The 20,820-nt window shown below is 50.9% G+C and overlaps 1 protein-coding gene across 6 annotated transcripts in view; it reads left to right on the top strand.

Annotated features, from left to right (window-relative positions):
• The window catches only part of PCM1 (pericentriolar material 1), a 1,361,399-nt gene that overhangs the window by 1,176,824 nt on the left and 163,755 nt on the right, over positions 1–20,820 (top strand). For all 6 annotated transcript variants that reach the window (XM_078678108.1, XM_078678107.1, XM_078678103.1 and 3 more), the window contains one exon: positions 4,402–4,471. In XM_078678108.1, the coding sequence (XP_078534234.1) occupies positions 4,402–4,471 (70 nt within the window). The remainder of the gene's footprint in view (positions 1–4,401; positions 4,472–20,820) is intronic.

Raw genomic sequence — 20,820 nt, 5'->3', positions numbered from 1 at the left:
CGACGGTGGCGATTCGTCGCCATGCTTGGCTGAGATCTGCCAACTTCTCGCCAGACGTCCAAAATACACTCATGGACATGCCATTTGATGGCAGTCGCCTGTTTGGTGACAAAGCGGACCACGCGCTGGAGCGCTTCAAGGACTCCAGGGTCACGGCCAAGTCCTTGGGTCTTTCGACCCAGCGCCAGCAGACGGGTTCGTTTCGCCCCTTTCGTGGCCAAGGGAGGGGCGGTCCCACACGTGCTGCCAGCCACGCGCCGCAGAACGCTCCCCAGCGCGGTGGCGGCCGTGGTTTCCGCCGTGGTGGCGGTAGAGGCCAGCGGCGAGGTCAGTCCACGCCTCCCCCCGCTGCTGCATCCAAGCCTTCCTAGTCCGAGCTTTCGGGCTCACGTGACGCCAGTGGGTGGCAGGGTTCGCCATCACCACTCCCGCTGGCGCGCGATAACATCGGACAGGTGGGTGCTGCAGCTCGTTCGAAGGGGCTACGCCCTCCCCTTCGAGTCCACTCCTCCAGCCATGCCACCGCAGAACCACCGTGTGTCGGGGGACCACTTGACACTTCTGCAGGAGGAAGTTACGGCCCTCTTGGCCAAGGGGGCCATCGAGCGCGTTCCTGGGCCAGAAGTAGGGTGTGGTTGCTACTCCCACTACTTTCTGGTGCCCAAGAAGGACAAAGGAGGCCTGCGTCCTATCTTGGACCTACGGAACGTCAACGGCTTCCTCCGGAAGGAGAAGTTCAAAATGTTGACTTTGGCTCAGGTCTTGGCTGCTCTAGACGCACAAGACTGGATGGTAGCGTTGGACTTGCAGGATGCGTATTTTCACATCCCCGTCCTGCCGGCCCACCGGCGTTACCTGCGGTTCACGGTAGGCCACGAGCACTTTCAGTTTATCGTGCTCCCCTTCGGCCTTACCAGCGCCCCACGGGTGTTCACGAAAGTGATGGCGGTGGTCGCAGCTCATCTGCGCCGGTTAGGGGTTTCAGTCTTCCCCTACCTCGACGACTGGTTGTTGAAGGCGGGCTCGCCCCAGACAGTCGTCCACCACCTTCAGATGACGGCAGACCTCCTGCACGAGCTGGGGTTTTCCATCAATGTGCCGAAATCACACCTGTGTCCCTCTCAAAAGCTCCTTTTCATCGGAGCGGTTCTCGACTCGGCGCAGTTTCGGGTTTATCCCCCGGAACGGCGGGTCCGGGATATTCAGGCTCTGATTCCCATCTTTCAGCCTTTATCCCGGGTTTCGGTCAGGTTGACGCTGCGGCTTCTGGGGCTGATGGCCTCCTGCATCCTACTGGTGCATCACGCCAGGTGGCGGATGCGGGCTCTGCAGTGGGACCTGAAGTTTCAGTGGGCCCAGCATCAGGGCAACCTATCCGACCATGTCCTGATCTCGGAGGGCACTGCGAGACAGTTGCAGTGGTGGCTTACGGACCGCGATTGGGTCAGAGGCAGATCCCTCTCCCTTCCCCAACCGGAGCACGTGGTTGTGACGGACGCGTCCCTCCAGGGCTGGGGTGGCCACTTGGGAGAGGCGGAGATCAGAGGCATCTGGTCTCCGGCGGAGTCCCGGCTCCATATCAACCTGTTGGAGCTGCGGGCGATTCGCCTAGCACTGAAGGCATTCCTCCCCTTTGTCAACGGGAGTGTAGTGCAGGTGTTCACGGACAACACCACCGCCATGTGGTACTGCAACAAACAGGGCGGTGTGGGGTCGTGGACCCTTTGCCAGGAGGCTCTGCGTCTCTGGCAATGGCTGGAACGTCAGGGCGTGACTCTGACGGTTCATCACCTGGCAGGTTCTCTGAACGCCAGGGCGGACGAACTCAGCCGTCGGTGCTCGGTGGATCACGAATGGCGTCTGAACTCGGACGTGGCGAGAGGCCTCTTTCAGCAATGGGGAGAGCCTTGGTTAGATCTATTCGCCACAGAAGAGAACGCGCAATGTCATCAGTTCTGCGCGTTGGAGTTTCCAAGACGGCACTCGCTCGGCGACGCCTTTCGGCTCGAGTGGAGTTGCGGTCTGTTGTACGCCTTTCCGCCTATACCACTTCTGCCCAGAGTGCTGAAGAAGATCAGGCGCGACCGGGCCCAAGTTATCCTTGTGGCTCCGGACTGGGCTCGAAGATACTGGTATCCCGAGCTACTCAGCATGACAGTCGGTCCCTCGATCCGCCTGCCCCTTCAGGAGGACCTTCTGTCGCAGCAGCAGGGGACGGTCCTCCACCCGAACCTGTCCAGTCTCCACCTCCATGCTTGGAGATTGAGCGGCGGCAGTTGAGGCCATTTGACTTGCCTCCTGAAGTCTGTGATGTAATTCTGGCAGCCAGGCGTCCCTCCACGAAGTCGGTATACGCCTGCCGGTGGAACAGATTTGTGGCATGGTGCACAGCAAAGGCTGTGGATCCCCTTTCTGCCCCTCTGTCTGAGGTTCTCCTCTTCCTCCTTTCCCTTGCCCAGCAGGGCTCTGCTCTGGGCACTATCAAGGGCTATCTTTCTGCCCTTTCCGCCTTCTTGAGGCTACCTGATCAGCCATCTTTATTCAAGTCCCCTATTGTGTTAAGATTCTTGAAGGGCATCACGCACATGTATCCTCCAACTCCGTTCGTGATGCCTCAGTGGGACTTGAACCTGGTCTTGACTTTCCTGATGTGCGCTCCCTTTGAGCCCCTTCATTCCTGTCCTCTCCGTCTTCTCACTTTAAAGACGGCCTTCCTGGTGGCCATCACCTCTGCCAGGAGAGTGAGTGAGCTCCAGGCTCTTTCTGTTAAACCTCCTTTCTTGTCTGTTCATCCTGATAAGGTGGTCCTTCGGACTAGACCTTCTTTCCTGCCCAAGGTAGTCTCTGCTTTTCACATTGGGCAGTCCATCACCTTGCCCTCCTTCTTCCCGCCTCCGCATCCTTCAAAGGATGAAGAGCGGCTCCATCGTCTGGACCCAAAACGTGCGCTTTCGTTTTACATGGATCGCACACGCCAGTTCCGGGTGGATGACCAACTGTTTGTTGGCTACGTGGGTGAGAAGAAGGGAAGGGCGGTGCAGAAACGAACCATCTCTCGGTGGGTCGTCCTGTGCATCAAAGCATGCTACTCTTTGGCTCGGAAGGAGCCTCCTGTTGGGCTGAGGGCCCATTCCACTCGGGCCACGGCGGCTACTACTGCCCTGGGCCGGGGAGTCCCTTTGCAGGACATTTGCCAGGCGGCCACGTGGGCCTCGCTGCACACCTTTGCGAGGCACTACTGCCTGGACAGTCAAGTCCGGAGGGATGGCTTCTTTGGCCGTTCGGTCCTCCAGGACTTTCTGGTGTAGGTTTGTATTGGTTCGCAGACCCACCTCCGGGGTTGGTATTGCTGGGGTATCTATTCTAAGGTAAGGAATCTAATACTAACCTGTTTCTTTCAGATGAACAAGTTACTTACCTTCGGTAACGATATATCTGTAAGAAACAGTAGTTAGTATTAGATTCCTTACCGCCCCACCCATCCTCCCCGTTCTGCGAACTGATACCTAGGGTTAAGGACATCCCTTTCAGGGCCCTAGTTTCAAATGGCACCAGTGTTAGTTCTCACATGGCTCTGCGTGTTCTGGCGCGGAAAAGCTGTGTGCAAAGAACTGACGTCAGCGCGCGGAGGCGGCGTCTATATACTCCAGCGACGTCATCACGGCGCACGACGCCAACGACGCGGAGCCGCAGGGGACGCCTGCAGACGACGCCTACCGACGCGCAGGGGTACTGCTACGCAAAAGTTTCCGGATCCAGACTGACGCCTGGGGATATTCTAAGGTAAGGAATCTAATACTAACTACTGTTTCTTACAGATATATCGTTACCGAAGGTAAGTAACTTGTTCATCAAGTCTATGAATATGCACACTGGGCACACCAGTTTGCTTTTGGGGCTCTGCATCTGGGGTAACAGAAGGTTCCGAAAGCAACTTAGTGCGCGGGAGAAGCGCCTATGTAGGCTCCATACGTCATTTCCAGAGCGGAACGGCATCCGTGTGGAGCTGCATGGCACCACCTACTGGCTGGCAGAGATACTGCTGAAAAGTTTCCAGATCCCGTCTGACACCTTGGCAGTTCTCAAAAGGGGAGGAATCTTCAGCTAGATAGTCTCTACCAGAAAGAGCATTGCCGAAGTTAAGTAACTAGTTCACCCCTCCACATCTTCCTTTTGCAGTGCAGTGGTTGCTTACATACGTTTCGTGTTTTATCTTGCCTGCTTATACTGAAACTAAGCAAAATTGGTGTTTTATCCTCTGAGGGTTTTTAATTTGACAATTTACCAAAAGAATTGGCTTTATGAAATGATATCTTTGCTGTAGGATCAAATAATCAGGCTTTTAGGAAACCCATTTGTTTGTTTGAGTTCCCTTGTAATCTCTTGTGTTCTTTTAATTAGAATATGGAACATGAAGCTGAAGTACAGGTTCTGCATGAAAAAATTCCACCTGACACTGTGATGGCCACAGGTATGTTTATAAAATGCTGTCACAGACCTTGAAAGATCACGCTTCATAAAAATGTACTGGTTTCTTGGGTTGCCTAAGAACGTTTTATTCTGTGCCATTGTGACAAATCTGAACTATCCCTCTAGTTTTCCCATTGCTTCATTTTAGTTCATTGTTGCCTGAAGCTCGCATATGTGGTTTTTTTTGTTGTAAATCGTATATTCAACAAAGCAGCCAGGGAGAGAACAATAAAGGAAAAACATCAGTGTTTTGTAAGCACTTTAAATTAAAACGTTCCAGCTCTTAAGGTAAAACAACATTTTAATACACTGTTTTTACATTTTGCACTTAACATTACTTAATTACTAAAAGAAATAATCTACATGCATTAGTAGATTGCTGATGGATACTATTCCTTTTCACAGAATCTGTATCTTTGACACAGCCAAGTAAAAGGTTGCAACCCCTCCATTCATTTGACAACTTTGTTGTCCTGGGAAGATCTGCTTATGTCCCAGGGGTTATGTCATTTAATGCTGACCCATTTATCTGAAAGAGACATGTTAATGATAGATTCCTTACCTTAGAATTACCCCCATGCGTCAGAAATGTTTTGTCAGCAGTACCCCTGCGCGTCGGAAGGTAGCATCATGCGGCTCTGCGTCTGTCATAGGCGCCATGATCGCCGGTATGACATTGCGGCAGCTACTTAGAAGCCGCCCTCGCCCGCTGACGACAGTTCTTTCTCTTTCCGCGCCAGCAAGCGCAGATCCGGAGAGAGCGGTACCCCCAGTAAATTTTTGACTGAGTTTTTGGGGACTTTTTATCTCTATTCTTTTGAGTCTTTGATGCCCAGTTTCAAGTCTTGTGAGGCTTGTCCCCGCACAATGTCGATGACGGACCCACACCGCAAGTGTCTCTACTGCCTGGGTCGTGACCACGACCCCGCGTCATGCCCCGACTGCCGGGCCATGACTCCGAAAACTTTGCGGGAGCGGACCCGAAAGTGGCTTGAGGCCCGGGAGTCGGCTTCGCACAGTTCAAGGTCCCGGTCCTGTGGGAGGTCGAGGGACCGGTCCGGAGCTGCCACCATCGTTCAACAAATTCTTTGCACTTAGGGTCAGGTAAGATGAAGTACAAGAAGTTAAATAAGCAACTTCACTCTTCGCCTTCCACTAACCTGTCTCGCAACGCAGCTGTGGGTGTGGGTGGTGTCACCCCGCGGTCTGAAGACCCTCTCGCAGCCCAATGCTAGTTAGTCCCGGACTGGGAAGAGGATTTGTATGACACAGGTGGACTGGATTTTTCTCCAGAACCTGGCACAATGTCTCCTTCTACCACTACTGTGGCTACGGGGGAGGGTGGTACTTATTCAGTGGTGTTGCATAGGGCGGCCAAGGCTCTCCACCTCAAGCTCCCTACTGTGGCCGTCAGGACTAACCTCCTGACAGAAGTGCTTCGGCCGGCGGCTTCCTCTGCAGAGCTGCTGTTGCCCTTCAATGACGCACTTACAGACGTTCTGTTGGGCACCTGGTCAAGGCCCAACACAGGGGCTCCTGTGGACAGGAACGTGGCCCGATGCCATCGCCCGGCTCTGGGCGACCCCATCTTCCTCTCCCAACACCCTACCCCTGAGAGCTTGGCAGTCCAAGCTTCTGCTTCCCCGAGCGCATTCCATTCTGCATCTCCGGACAGGGAATCCAAGAAACTGGAACAGTTGGGGAAGAAAATTTTCTCTTCTGCGAGTTCAGGGTTGCGGTCTGTGAACACTGCATTTCTCTTGGGCCGTTATTCCCACTCTGTGTGAGATACAGTGGCGCAGGTGCTGCCTCAGTGTCCGGAGGAGGCCTGGACAGTTCTCTCCCAGGCTATTGCTGAGGAGAGAGATGCAGCCAAGTTCACGATTTGTTGTGGTCTTGACACCGCCAACTCGCTGGGCAGAGCGATTTCCATGACTGGCTTTTCTGGGGATGTCCAGAACACTCTGATGGCACTCACCTTTTTGGCGACAAAGCTAGGGCCAAATCTTTGGGCCTTTCTGCCACGTGTACTCCTTCGGCTTCTGCTTTTTAATCCTTTCGTTGCCAAGGAAGGGGCGCCCAAACACATTCGTTTCAAATCCACAGGCCTGGGCAGCAACAGTTTCAGCGCAGCCGCAGATGTGGGACCCGCTGAAGTGGGTCACGGGGCTAGCGGGCGGGTCAGTCCACCAGCTCCCCTACCACCTCTGCCTCTAAACCTTCCTAATCCGGTGTTTCAGGCCCACCAAATGCCAGTAGGCAGCAGGATTCGCCATCACCTCCCCGACTGGCGCACCATCACTTCGGACAGGTGGGTTTTACAGATAGTCCGAAGGGGCTACTCCTTACCCTTCGAGACCACTCCTCCAGCCATGCCACCTCAGTACCACCGCATGTCGGAGGATCACTTGGCACTTCTCCATCAGTAAGTTGCAGCCCTCTTGGACTAGGGGGCCATCAAGCGCATTCCGACGCCAGAAGTAGGTTGTGGTTGTTATTTCCAGGTTCCAAGGAAGGACAAGGGCTTGCGTCCTATCTTAGACCTTCGGTATGTCAATCGCTTCCTCCGGAAGGAGAAGTTGAAGATGCTCACACTTGCTCAGGTCTTGTCTGCCCTAGACCCACAAGACTGGATGGTAGCGTTGGACTTGCAGGGCGCTTTTTTTCATATCCCCGTCCTGCCGGCCCACCGACGTTACCTGCGGTTCACGATAGGCCACAAGCATTTTAAGTTCACCTTGCTTCCTTTTAGCCTTACCTGCGCCCCTTGGGTGTTCACAAAAGTGATGGTGGTCACAGCTCATCTGCGCAAATCAGGAGGTTTCAGTCTTCCCCTATCTCAACAATCGATTGTTGAAGGCGGGCTCACCCCAGGCAGTCGTCTTCCACCTCCAGACTACGGCCAACCTCCTGCATTTGCTAGGGTTATCCATCACTGTGCCGAAGTCGCACCTGATTCACTCTCAGAAGCTCCTCTTTATCGGAGCAGTTCTGGACACGGCGCAGTTTCGGGCTTATCCTCCCGAACAGTGAGTCTGGGACATTCAGGCTATGATTCCGATCTTTCGGCCCTTGTCTTGGGTTTCGGTCAGGATGACCTTGAGGCTGCTGGGCCTCATGGCCTCCTGCATCCTGCTGACCAATCATGCCTGGTGGCATATGCAGGCTCTGCAGTGGGACCAGAAGTTCCAGTGGGCGCAGCATCAAGGGGACCTGTCCGGGTACGTCCAGATCTCGGAGGGCACTGCACAACAGTTGCAGTGGTGTCTCACGAACCAGCATTGGGTCAGCGGCAGATCACTCTCCCTTCCCCAACCGGAACACACAGTGGTGATGGATGCATCCCTCCTGGGATGGGGGCGGCCACATGGGAGAGGCGGAGATCAGAGGCCTCTGATCTCCGGCTGAGTCCAGGCTCTATATCAACCTTCTGGAGCTCCGGGTGATCCTACTTGCACTGAAAGAAATTCCGTCCCTTGTGTTCACAGACAACACCACCGCCATGTGGTACTGCAACAAGCAAGGCGGGGTGGAGTCGTGGACCCTATGTCAGGAGGCTCTGCGTCTTTGGACATGGCTGGGACGTTAAGGCATTTCCTTGGTGGTTCAACACTTGGCAGGTGCATGATGGATCACGAATGGCGACTTCACTCGGAGGTGGCGCAAGGCCTCTTTCAATAGTGGGGAGAGCCTTGGTTAGATATATTTGCCACCGAAGAGCACACGCAATGTCAGCAGTTGCGAGTTGGAATTTCCTGGGCGGCACTCGCTCAGCAATGCTTTTCGTCAAGAGTGGAGTTGCACTTCTAACCAGAGTGCAGAAGAAGATCAGGTGCGACCGGGCCCAAGTCAGTCTTGTGGCCCCGGACTGGGCTTGAAGAGTTTGGTATCCCGAGCTACTCAGTATGAGCGTGGATCCCCTGATCCATCTGTCTCTTCAGGAGGATCTTCTGTCGCTGCATCAGGGAACGGTCCTTCACCCGAAGCTGTCCAGCCTCCACCTCCTTGCGTGGAGTTTGAGCCGCGACAGTTGATTCCATTTGACTTGCCTCCTGATGTCTGTGATATAATTCTGGCAGCCAGGCGTCCCTCCACTAAATCGGTATACACCTGCCGGTGGAACAAATTTGTGGTATGGTGCACATCAAAGGCTGTGAATCCCCTTTCTGCCCCTCTTTCAGAAGTCCTTTTGTTCCTTCTTTATTTGAACAGGCAGGGCTCTGCTCTGGGCACTATTAAGGGCTACCTTTCAGCAATTTCGGCCTGTCTCAGGCTCCCTGATCAGCCCTCTCTTTTCAAGTCCCCTGTCGTAAGTAGATTTCTCAAAGGCATTACTCACCTTTTCCCTCTTATTCCTTTTGTGATGCCGCAGTGGGACTTGAATCTGGTTCTCATCTATTTGATGTGCGCTTCCTTTGAGCCGCTGCACAACTGTCCTCTCCGTTTATTAACTTTAAAGACTACTTTCCTGGTTGCCATCACCTTCGCTAGGCATGTGAGTGAGCTCCAGGCTCTTTCCTGTAACTCTCCTTTTCTGTCTGTTCATCCGGACAAGGTTGTGATTCGCACTCGTCCATTCTTCTTGCCAAAGGTTGTTACTGTCTTCCATATCAGGCAAACTATCACCCATGCCCACTTTCTTTCCACCTCCACACCCTTCCAGAGAGGAAGCTAGCCTCCACCATCTGGACCCAAAACGTACACTCTCATTTTACCTGGATCGCACACAACAGTTCCGGGTGGATGACCAGCTCTTTGTTGGCTACGTAGGCGCCAAGAAAGGCCGAGCTGTACACAAGAGGACCATCTCCCACTGGGTCGTCTTGTGTATAAAAGTCTGTTATTCTCTGGCTAAAAAGGAACCTCTGGTGGGGTACGTGCCCATTCTAACAGGGCGACAGAAGCTACTACTGCATTGGGACGTGGTGTCCCCCTGCAAGACATCTGTCATGCAACCACGTGGGCCTCGCTGCACCCTTTTACTAAGCATTATTTCCTTGACAGTCAAGACCGGAGAGACAATTTCTTTGGCCGTTCTGTTCTCCGTGACTTTCTGGTGTGATCTTGGTTCGCAGACCCACCACCAGGCTTGGTATTGCTGGGGTATCTATTCTAAGGTAAGGAATCTATCACTAACGTGTCTCTTTCCGATGCACAAGTTACTTACCTTCTGTAACGATATATCTGTAAGAGACATTAGTGATAGATTCCTTATCGCTCCACCCATCCTCCCCGTTCTGCAAACTGATTTCTAGGGTTAAGGTCATCACATACAGGGCCCCAGTTTCAGTGCACCAATGGTAATTATCTTGCATTGCTCTGCGTTCCTGGCGCAGAAACTCATGTACAGAACTGATGTCAGCGCGCAAGGGCGGCGTCTAAGTAGCTGCTGCAATGTTATGCTGGCGATCATGACACCTACAACGGACGCGGACCCGCACAACGCCACTTTCCGACGCGCAGTGGTAACTCTGACGAAAACTTTCCGGATCCAGTCTAACACCTGGGGGTAATTCTAAGGTGAGGAATCTTACACTAACTAATGTCTCTTACAGATATATCGTTACTGAAGGTAAGTAACTTGTGCGACAATACCATAGTACATAAATAACTTAAATACCGGATGACCTCACTTTTGACCTCATCAGAGGTTTAGTACACTAGACTTGGGTGCAGAACTGTGACCGACTTTTACACAAGCTCTGAATTTAATTTGGCTTGCTTGGCATGGTTTGTCCCCAAAATGAACAAGAGACACATAGTATTTAAAATTTGACAAGTGCAAAAAGGTTGTGCTGTAGAAGACACCAATGACTGCTTTAAATGATTTATAGGAGTGAACCATACCAGTCAGAATTGCGAAGTGTTTTTGAAATTATTGGAAAAACCATAGGGGTAAAGAAATGGCTTCTTTACTACTCTAGTAGAACTTGAACTGTATTCATAAGACACCAGTGGGGTGCGGCTGGAAGATTTCCAAACATAAAATATCTACTTGTTAGAAAGAATCCCTAACATTCAGGCACCAAAACTTGAAAAAGAAAACAATAATTGCACGGTCTACAGATTACAGGCCAGTATTCGAAAAAGAAAACCTGGCTTAACAGGGGAACACATCCTCCGGCAGGAAGCCACTTGGGTGTTAGCTACAGAAGATAGGCTTCAAAGGGAAATCCTCCTTTGATGGGCAGGTTTGTCACACTAGGGTGTAGGGCCAGGGGTGGACGAGGAAGGTCTGAACACAGAGAGAGGGGCAGAATGGTGCATTCTAGAATAGCTAGATGCCACACTCCACAGGAAGTGGTCACCAGATGGGAGGGAACCTGGTAGCCCATTGGCTACCAGCCACATCTTACCTTGATGGCATTTTCCGAGCATTAGAGGGGCACCCCTGGCACTGAGACGTCAGATCTCGGACGACTTGGGAGACAGACCGGAGGACTGACCTGCACGAAAAGACTAGCAAAGATGCACCGTTGAAAACTGCATCTGGTGGCTAGCGAAGAGAAGGACTCTGCCTGCTGAGTCTTGCTCGGAGATAAGCTGTCTCCAGAGCACATTAAAGCCAAGAGAACTCCAAGGGCCAGCTGGCTGGCACCTGTTCACAACAGCTGAAGAAGCCTGCTGGGGCAAGTTGGTAACCAAAAGACTTCAAGCTGCTGCTGTGCAGCACCGTGGACGAAGACCCGACACACAGAGTTACATCCGGGGTTTGCAGAAGCTGGGGGTGTTGTAGGAGCGTTGCTGGGACTGGTAGTCCAGTGGCGAATGGACTTTGGCCAGACCAGAGAGGACTTTGTGGAACGTTGACCCTGCAACCAGTCCCCCCCCCCCTACACACTTACTTTGTAGACCGAGGAATCCCTGCAGGAAGACTTCAGTCGACCACGCACATTCATTGCATTCATAAAGCATCTTCAGCATCCTTCATCCCTTTCACCAGGACCACTCCAAAGGAATCAATTACAAAGCGGATAAAGTGCCTGGAACTGCAGGAGGACTTATTTTACTGTGGAGGTAACTGTTCCTAAGAAGCTTGCTGGTCCCTTTGACTAGCTCCCTGCCGTAGTTGATCTCCCCAAGTGCTTCTAAATGACATGATTGGCAATTCTCTAAGTTGTCCTTGAAAAACTTTCTAAGTGAGTGTAGGAAGGTAAGAACCTTCTAGCATGGTTACACCCACCTTTTGTTGGTGTTGATATGTTTCTTTTACTAGTTTGACTATGGAACCTGCTAATTGGGACCCCAGTGACTGTGCTCCATCTCTAAATTTGACATGGGAAGTACTTCTGTACCTCCACAATTGGCTACTGGTGTACCTTTAAGTCCCTAGTATATGGTACTAAGATACCCAGGGCATAGGTACACCAGGGGTCTCCCATGGGCTGCAGCATATATTATGCCACCCATGAGAGAACACTAAAACTGTGACTAAAGGTATGCCATTGCATCCTGTGTAAGCTGGTGCTCCTATGCCACTTACAACAGATATAAGTTAACTTATTTCTAAGGTCACTACACTTGAAACCTATAGCTAACCCCTAAGGAAGGCCTTTAAATCCTAAAGGCAGGGTGCTGGGTTATAAGTGTGTAGGTGCCCCTCCATGAGCAGGGTTCACCAACAAGCCCCAGAGTAGATACTCCATGCTTTGTTAGCGCGGTCAGCCATTTTTTACATAAAGTGGCCATCCGTCATTACGTGATGGCTAACTTGTATAGTGGCTGTGCCGAACCTCGGCATGTTTGGTATCAAACATGTTGGAATCATACCCCAACACAGTTTGCGGAGTTTGAGGTATGATTCTATGACATGGGGGACTCCCCCAAGAAATCCCCAGTACTCCTGGTAACAGCCTTCCGGGGTCTGTCAGCATGCTAGTGATGCTTCAGATCCCAGACATGATTCTGCCCTCCTGCTGCTGAGCAGAGCTTGAGCAGGGGAATGTAGAACAATAGGTTTCCTATCACAACGAGGTATAACCCACCTCTCAGACAGGACTTGGTGTAGTGGGCTCGGGTGGGGGTGCTTGCCAGCACCACCAGACTGCTTTGAACGGCACATTTGATGCCCTCCTTGCATACTCCAGTTTGAGCAAGTTCAGGGAGCCATCAGCTCCTGCTCTGGTGCAAAACTGAACAAGCATTTACAATGCAATGGTCTCGGCATTATTAAAGGTAGAGCTATTGGCATTGCTCATGACCTTTTTTTTTTTTTTTAAATCATAAATAAATGGCATTGTCATTTACACTGCCAATAGCTTAATCGTTAAATAAATGGCATTGTCATTTACAATGCCAATAGCTTAATCGCTCGCATATGCATGATCTATTGCATTTACACCCACACAGAGCCACACACACACACATACAGAGCCACCCACAGAGTCATTCACATAGAGCCACCCACACATACAGAGCCACCTACACAGAGCCACCCTCACACAGACAGAGCCACCCACACATAGAGCCACCTACAAAACAAGAAAAACGAGTGCAATCAGGGGGCAGAAGGCAAGAAAAACGAGTGCAATCAGGGGGCAGAAGGAAGAAAAACGAGTGCAATCAGGGGGCAGAAGGCAAGAAAAACGAGTGCAATCAGGGGAGCGAAGGCAAGAAAAACGAGTGCAATCAGGGGGCAGAAGGCAAGAAAACGATAGCTTAATCGCTCGCAAATGCAAGACCTATTGCATTTGCACCCACACAGAGCCACACACACAAAGCCACCCACACACACATACAGAGCCACCCACACATAGTCATTCACATAGAGCCACCCACACAATGAATCAATCAATGAAAGATCTATATAAACACCAATATCTATATGGTTATGCAGTTTCGTCCTCTACATATTTGCCCATCATAAAGAATCACTGCAGCTTTATTTAAAAACATGCCATGTTTTTGGCTTTTCAAATATTAATAACTATAAGACATATCTACCGTGTGAGCATCACAAACTGAATTATAGCTAGGTCCTTGAATGGGAGACTTTTACACTATGATACTTGTTGAATCGACCTCAGAAAAATGAGAGGCTGACGCAGCCCTTTATAGACTCAGAACTATGCAGTTCACAAGGCTGGCACTCTGCCCACAGATTGATCCTGCGGCTGCTTCCTTCTTCTGTGTCCAAATGGCACGAGGACACTGCTTTAATGTGTCACTAGCAACCGGAAATGCGCTCCTCAGAAGATTATTGCATAGGCAGACTACGTTACTCAGTTTATTTATGGGCCTTATCTGAACCCAGCACTGGAATAAGGTACCAGGAACTTCCCTGTCTGAATTAATACTAAAGTGCTTACAACTCATTAACTTTATTATTGTGACTCGGATTATCTTCTGCTTACCACTTAAGTAGTAATTTATGGCTTCAAATTCCTGAAAACATACTTACACATTTAATCTAAATTACCACAAACAGCAACAATTCCGCTTGAAGTAAAATCAGGAAATTCACTATAAAAACACAGATTGTAAGTGACACAGAAAATACATAATATAACTATTCCCAAAGCAATCCCTTCCTTTACTCACAGAACCCATCTTAAGAAACATTGAGGGGATAGGGCGTGATCGAACACACCTCTTATCTGGTCCTACTGGCCCATACCATTCCTAGGCTGCCTATGGGCTGGTGCTGACCAAAAGAACATGTCCAAAGTTCGTATGAGGAGCCTCCAACATGTGAAAGAATTTCAACAACTCAGTCTTCAAGTGCAACTCTTCTTCACCTGGATTGACTACACAAATTTCGAAAACCAGAACATAAACCCGCGTCTAATATTTATTTGGTTTATTTTATAATATGTTCTTTAGTATGGCACTCCAGCTGCCAAGGTCGTATTTCAGAGGACTAAGGGTCAAACACAGAGGAGAATTGGAAAATGAGCAGGTGGCGGGGGAAAAAAAATACGTCAATTAGTTTACGATTGATGATTCTTACACAGAGCAGAACAATTTGGTCTTCAGTACTCTTCTGAACTTCCTACATCCATGTTCAAACAGGGTGCAGCGTAAGAGCCTTTGCAGCAAAGGACTCTGACCCTAAAACTGTGGAGCACCGGGGGATGGGGCAGCGCCCGGGGGGCCTGGGGGTGACAAGAAGGAGCGCTGGGGGATGGGGCAGGGCCTGGGGGTGACAAAAATGAGTGCCGGGGGGCGGGGCAGGGCCCGGGGGTGACAAGAAGGAGTGACGGGGCAGGGCCCCGGGGGGGGGGGCCCGGGGGTGACCAGAAGGAGTGATGGGGCCGGGGATGGCTCCGGAGGGGGCCTGGGTGGCAGAGGTCTGGCCGGGCAGTGTGGCTGGCACAATAGCGCGGTGTAAGCTCAAGGGCCGGGGGGGTGCTGAGAGGGGGCCCCTAAGCTGATACATTATTAATAAAAACAAACACGGCCCCCAGTCCCCCCCGACCCTCGAATGCTGCAGCGGTGTGAAGCCTGCGCTGAGATCACAAGTAAACATTGTAAACTTACTGTGTGTAAAGCAAAGGCGGTGGAGCTTTGAGCGTCGCTGCTGTCCAGGTGTGGCGTCGTGTCAAGAAGAGCTGCCAAATGCTAGTTTGAGATTAACAGGGAAGAGCTGGTCTTTAAGTTTAAGGGTAGAGCATTCCATCGTTGTGCTGTATATGAAGCTTCTGCCTCCCCCCCCCCTCCCCCCACTGCGATCTTCTGACCTTAGGCACTGTCAGGTTACCTGCTGAGGACAATCGTAGTGTATCTAGTTAGTTTATGTTTAAAATAAACAGAGACCGCCATGAAATGCCTTATAGGCGAAGCACAGCGCCTTGAAGTCTATCCTCTTATTAACTGGCATAGTATGTGTAGCACTGCTAGGCAAAGTGCACTAGAAGGCAAACTACATCACTGCAGAGAAATGCCTATCTAAGGTTTTGTGTCATTGCGGGGCAAGGTGTATTACAAGCGATACCCCATGGTATTACAACACAATGTAGCGGGTTTAGTGGGAAAAACAACGAAGCTGTTTGACTCATGAATGCAGACAATTTCACAAAGAAATACACATCTAAAGAAAGTGAAAAATAAACTGATCACGCTCCCGGGCTCACGAGGGTTGTTTCTGAATCACAAGAGTATGTATGACACCATAAGAAAGTAAAAGACTTGAAAGCCAGAATGTGTACACTCAAAGGGCAAATAATTCAAAGAAATGCTCCAGAGCCATGTGTAATACAAGAGACACCTCCGAACAGAGCAACCTTTAATCCATATGCCGCGACACAACAGCGTTGGGGAAATGTGCCTCACAGGAGTGGCACCAACAACGTCGTGATATGTTTCACAAGTGCTGTGTCACAGCACTGAAAGTCAGCCTGTATCACAAACGCGCAGCGACAGCATAGCAGGGCAGTGCGTGTTATGGGAGCTACGACGCAGATTTATCACGTGTAGTGTGTAGCGTTGCAGGGCAACACTTAAGACAAAAGATGAACCACAGCATCACAGAGCAATGTGTTTTGTAGAGGCTCTGTCGCAGCTTGGTAGTGGTATTATCGGAGCTACACTGGAGCTTGGCGATAGCTGAACAATGTGCATTGTGTAGCGCTGAGGGGTAACGAGTCACACAAAAGAAACAACAACACTGCAGAGCAGTATTTAGCAGAGGTTGGGTCATAGCAGGACAATGTGTATTATTGCACGTGCGCCACAGCAAAGCACAAGCACAGCAATCTGTGTAGTATGAAATAAAATGAAATTGAAAATGAGTTTTATAAAGCGCTCGAATACCCTAGGGCATCTTGGCGCTGGTAGCACAGGAGAAGATATTAATGGCAATAAGAAGCAGAGACTATAGATTGAAAAGCCAGGTCTTAAAAGTTCCTCCTAGAGATTAACAGGAAAGAGCTGGTCTTTAAGTTTACGGATAGAGCATTCTATCGTTGTGCTGTATATGAAGCTTCTGCCCCACCCCTACCCTCCCCCACTGCGATCTTCTGACCTTAGGCACTGTCAGGTTACCTGCTGAGGACAATCGTAGTGTATCTAGTTAGTTTATGTTTAAAATAAACAGAGACCGCCATGAAATGCCTTATAGGCGAAGCACAGCGTCTTGAAGTCTATCCTCTTATTAACTGGCATAGTATGTGTAGCACTGCTAGGCAAAGTGCACTAGAAGGCAAACTACATCACTGCAGAGAAATGCCTATCTACGGTTTTGTGTCATTGCGGGGCAAGGTGTATTACAAGCGATACCCCATGGTATTACAACACAATGTGTATCAAAAGAGATGCATTACAGCGCAATGGGATTATAACTGCTCTTTCAGAGCACGACAGTGAGATCTTAATCACAAGAACACGGAAGTGCAATGTGTACTATTACAGTGCTGCGTCCAAACACCACAGGGCAGTGTGTATTGCAAAATTCATCAGAACATTGCACGACAACATGAATCACTATTGCTCAGCCTGGACTCGTGCCAATGATGCTCCGTGACACGAGAACACGAAAACCATACCATAGAAGCGGGGCCATACCATCGAAGGGAAAACTGGTGCACTGCCACAGGGCAGTCTGTCACAGGACAGACGGTCACAGGAGTGCCACCGCAATACAGGACCAACGGGTACCACCACAGCATGCAAAGTGCAAACCATATTATTTCGTCACAGTATCACAGAGCACTCCTTGTCATGAAAGGAAAACACAAGGTGCGAAACAAAAACGTAACCTTAGTTTCTCTACCCGTTACAGGTGTGAGGCAGAGCAACGCAGATCCGGTAATCTGTTCCGAATCAATCCACTGCTCACTCTGGAAACATGAAAACATGCTGTTTAGCTCAGATTATCACAAACAGGGGACGGATCACAGAAAAACAAAGACAGCTATATACATAATTCACGGGTAATTTGAGGGTGTTCCTGCAGACCACTGAAAGCCTGCTTCGCAAGTATCCCCAACTAGCCGAGTCGCTGTTTTAGCACTTGTACCCTGAAATTATCGTCATTGCCGCCCATTTCTCGGATACTGCCCATGTGGCTCAAAGCCCTGTGCAGTGTGTTTGTGACCTGACTCTTTCTGCTGCTGTCTCGATTCTCCCATACCAGCCACTGTGGCTTCACTCCCTATATTTGGTCTGACTCTTCACTCCATAATGAAAATCGCTCGCCAAACACACCCTCGTAAACTCTCTGTTGTCTGACTCCCTGGTAAATTCTCCACTTTATTGTCTCCGTGGCCAGATTTCCCAGTCCCGTTTTATTGGCCATAATCCCAGGCACAATCCGTGTGGGCAGTCCTCTGTACCCTCGTCATGGCCAAAGTCCTCGTTACCTTCGCCACGGCCACCAATCTCCGGTTTCATGTCCTGTATGGGCGAGGGTGGGGTGTGGAAAATGAAGGCGATTTCCTGCTGCACAGCCAGCTGTCCTCACACACAGGCCGTGCCAGCTTGGCTGTGCTTGTGCAGAGACTCGGACAGGGCGTGCAGGCTCCCGATCACCTTAGGGCAGAAGGGAACTTGGAAGGGGGATCGCGGGGGACCGACGTGAGCCAGGGGTGTGGAAATATGCCCCCCCCACCCCGAGTGTCTGAAACGTCTCAATAAAATGGAAGGACAAAGTCTGTTTCAATCCACGTAAACAAACCTCTAAAGCTGAAATTCAGGATAAGCTACTGCATACCATGGCAACTGCTGGCAAAGGAAGGAGTAACCTCTAACTTCAAGACATCTTGGGGTGTCCCGTTTCTAGTTAAATTAAATAAATAAATAAATTAAATTCACCGGGGGCAGCCGGTAAATTAAATAAAATCGGCATACAGAGTACGCTGGAGAAACGGCTGCCCCCGGAGAATTAAATACATACACAAAACCGGCAGTGCGCGCAGGGCCAGGTTATCGAAGCGGAGAGAGGCGAAGGAGCCCCCTGCCTCTCGCTGCATGACTGCCCCCAGCGAGGCCCTCTCACGGACACCTGCGGAAAGCCCACTGCTGGAGAGCCGGCCGGCTCCCGGTGAAATAAATAAATAAAGGAAAGCTAGAACAACGGCACGGAACACTAAAAACGGCACAAAACGGGTACAGAGGCGGAGGCTCGAGGTTCACCTTCACTGCAGGGCAAAGAAAAATGGCGGCCGTAGGCTTGCAAATTTTTCGGAATGGGGGCGTGGTTTTGCTGTTTTAAGTGACGCATGATGTCACTGTCTAAAGAACAGCAAAACTTACGTCCCCAAATCCGAAAAAGACGGGGCTAAATCAGAGTGACGCATCTCTCCTCCAATGGCTGGCCTCCTTTTAGGAAGCCAGCCAATGGAGGAGAGACAGTGCAGGTGGGCGGGTTCTATAGCCCTACTTAGTAGCATTAAATCTCCGGACCGGAAGCTGCGCTTTGCGCAGCTTATAGGTCCCTCGACCTAAAAAGGACATGGGAGTGTCCTCCACACTTTCCGCCTGTGGGAGGGACCTCTGAGTCTTTCCAACCCTTTCCCTAGGGCTCACGTGTGCGTGGCTCTTCAGATTAGATGTGAAGCTGAAACCACATCACTCTTCTACTGTCTGGGCACCCGAAGTAATCTCCCTTGGAGTGAAGGAGTCACTCCCCTGCATCTGCCTGCACCACAACGAATCTGACTGGTCTGCTGCTCCTGACGTACCAGAGACTTCGAAAGGTTCAGCCACACAGGTAGTGGTTCTGCAACTCCCTCGAGGCCTTACCTGTCCTCTCTGCAATTTTGAGGCCAGTATCCCTTTTCTGATAGATACATCTGTCTTGTGGATTCCTCACCTTGTGAATATCCCCTTGCGTATATCCCCTTGCGTCAACAACATTCGGAAATTCTTTTTGTAGCTTCACGCCGACGTGGACTTGGACGTCCTAGAGACACGGCATCGCACACGACTCCGCTGACGTCACCGACACCTACAATAGGCCCACGCCGGCGTGATGACATCAGTTCCCTTTTTTCCGCGTCGTCGACGCGAACGGTTTCGGGATACTCAGTAGCTTTTGGTAACTCTGTTACTTTTTTCTTAGTTTTCTTTGTTCTCTTGCCTCTTTGTCTCCCTATAATGTCGACAAAGAAGACTGGATTTAAGCACTGCAGGGAGTGCGGAAAAATTATGTCCGTTACGGACCCACACCAGGACTGTATTTAATTTAATTTAATTTAATTGTGGGTTTATATAGCGCTAGAATCAACTCCCGGAGGAGTATCTCCGCGCTTCGACCGCTGGGGAACCCGTCCTGGCTCACCCTGAGAGATGGTCCCTAATGGGTATCTCTAAGGTGCGACCAAGCATCCCCGGCGGTCTGGGGGGCCGTTGTGAAGATGAGGCAAGCTAATGCCCAGAGTTGCCGAGTGTGGTCCCTGACTAGAGTAGGCACTGAGGCGAGAATTATCGAGCCCGCTGACCCTGGTCAACGACCCTGCCGCGTCGGGAATCGAACCCTGGTCCCGGGCGGTCCTCTGCTTACGGGTCTGCCGCCTCTAACCAGTGAGCCACACCACTCCACTCCAGGCTATTTGGTGTTTAAGCTCCGACCACGACGTGGATGGATGTTCGTCGTGCCAGAAAATGAACCCAAAGGCCCTGCGAGAGAGGGAGACCAAACTTCTTGTGGTGAAGCTGAAAGCCGATAAAGGAAGGAAGACTTTAAGATGCCGTTCGAGGAAGTCGAGATCGAGGTCAAAATCAAGATCAAGATCTCGAGAGGCATCGGCTTTGAAGTCATCGTCGGATCATGCTTCGAGGTCGCATAAGAAACACAAGAAAAGGAGGCATGAGTCTCGACGTCATTCGGGTGAGAAGTCGGGCTCGAAGTCGAGGTCGCCCAAGAGGGTTAGATCAAAGGTGATCCCACTACAAGAGGCTTCGGATTGAGAAGGCGAGGCCTCGCCTTCGGAGTCGCAAGTTCAATCTCCGACTCCGGTTTCCGATCCGACTCCGACGCGTCTCCGGTTGAGGAAGAAGTGGATGAAGTTCCTAATGAGGAAGGAGAATCGGCGCCTGTTGAAGAGCCGGATTCGAATCTGCCTCGAGATCAGCCTGAAGGTGATCAGCCACCTTTTCCTGCACCAGGTCAGGATCCATCAGCGTTCCTGAACGCTATGTATGGGGTATTCTCGAGATCATGGCACCCCTCTGGTGCACCTTCGGGTCCCATGGGTCCAATGACTTTTAATTTGGGTGTTCCACACTCTTATGCCCCGGCACCTTTCATGTCGTATATGCCAGCCCCGACTCCGCTGTGGCAGTACCCGGCTCCGCCGAGGTCGACGCCGAGGTCGACGCCGGCTCGACCGAAGTCTACGACTCTGGTACCGGTGTCGCCCGCTCCATGCAAATCTTTGGAGCATCCTTCTAAGCCTTCGGATTCTGTACCGA

This window comes from Lissotriton helveticus, chromosome 2_2 (assembly GCF_964261635.1).
Source record: "Lissotriton helveticus chromosome 2_2, aLisHel1.1, whole genome shotgun sequence".
NCBI classification, from domain to species: Eukaryota; Metazoa; Chordata; class Amphibia; order Caudata; family Salamandridae; genus Lissotriton; species Lissotriton helveticus.
The sequence above is the reverse complement of the archived record's forward strand: the minus strand, read 5'-3'. Positions and strand labels throughout refer to the sequence as shown.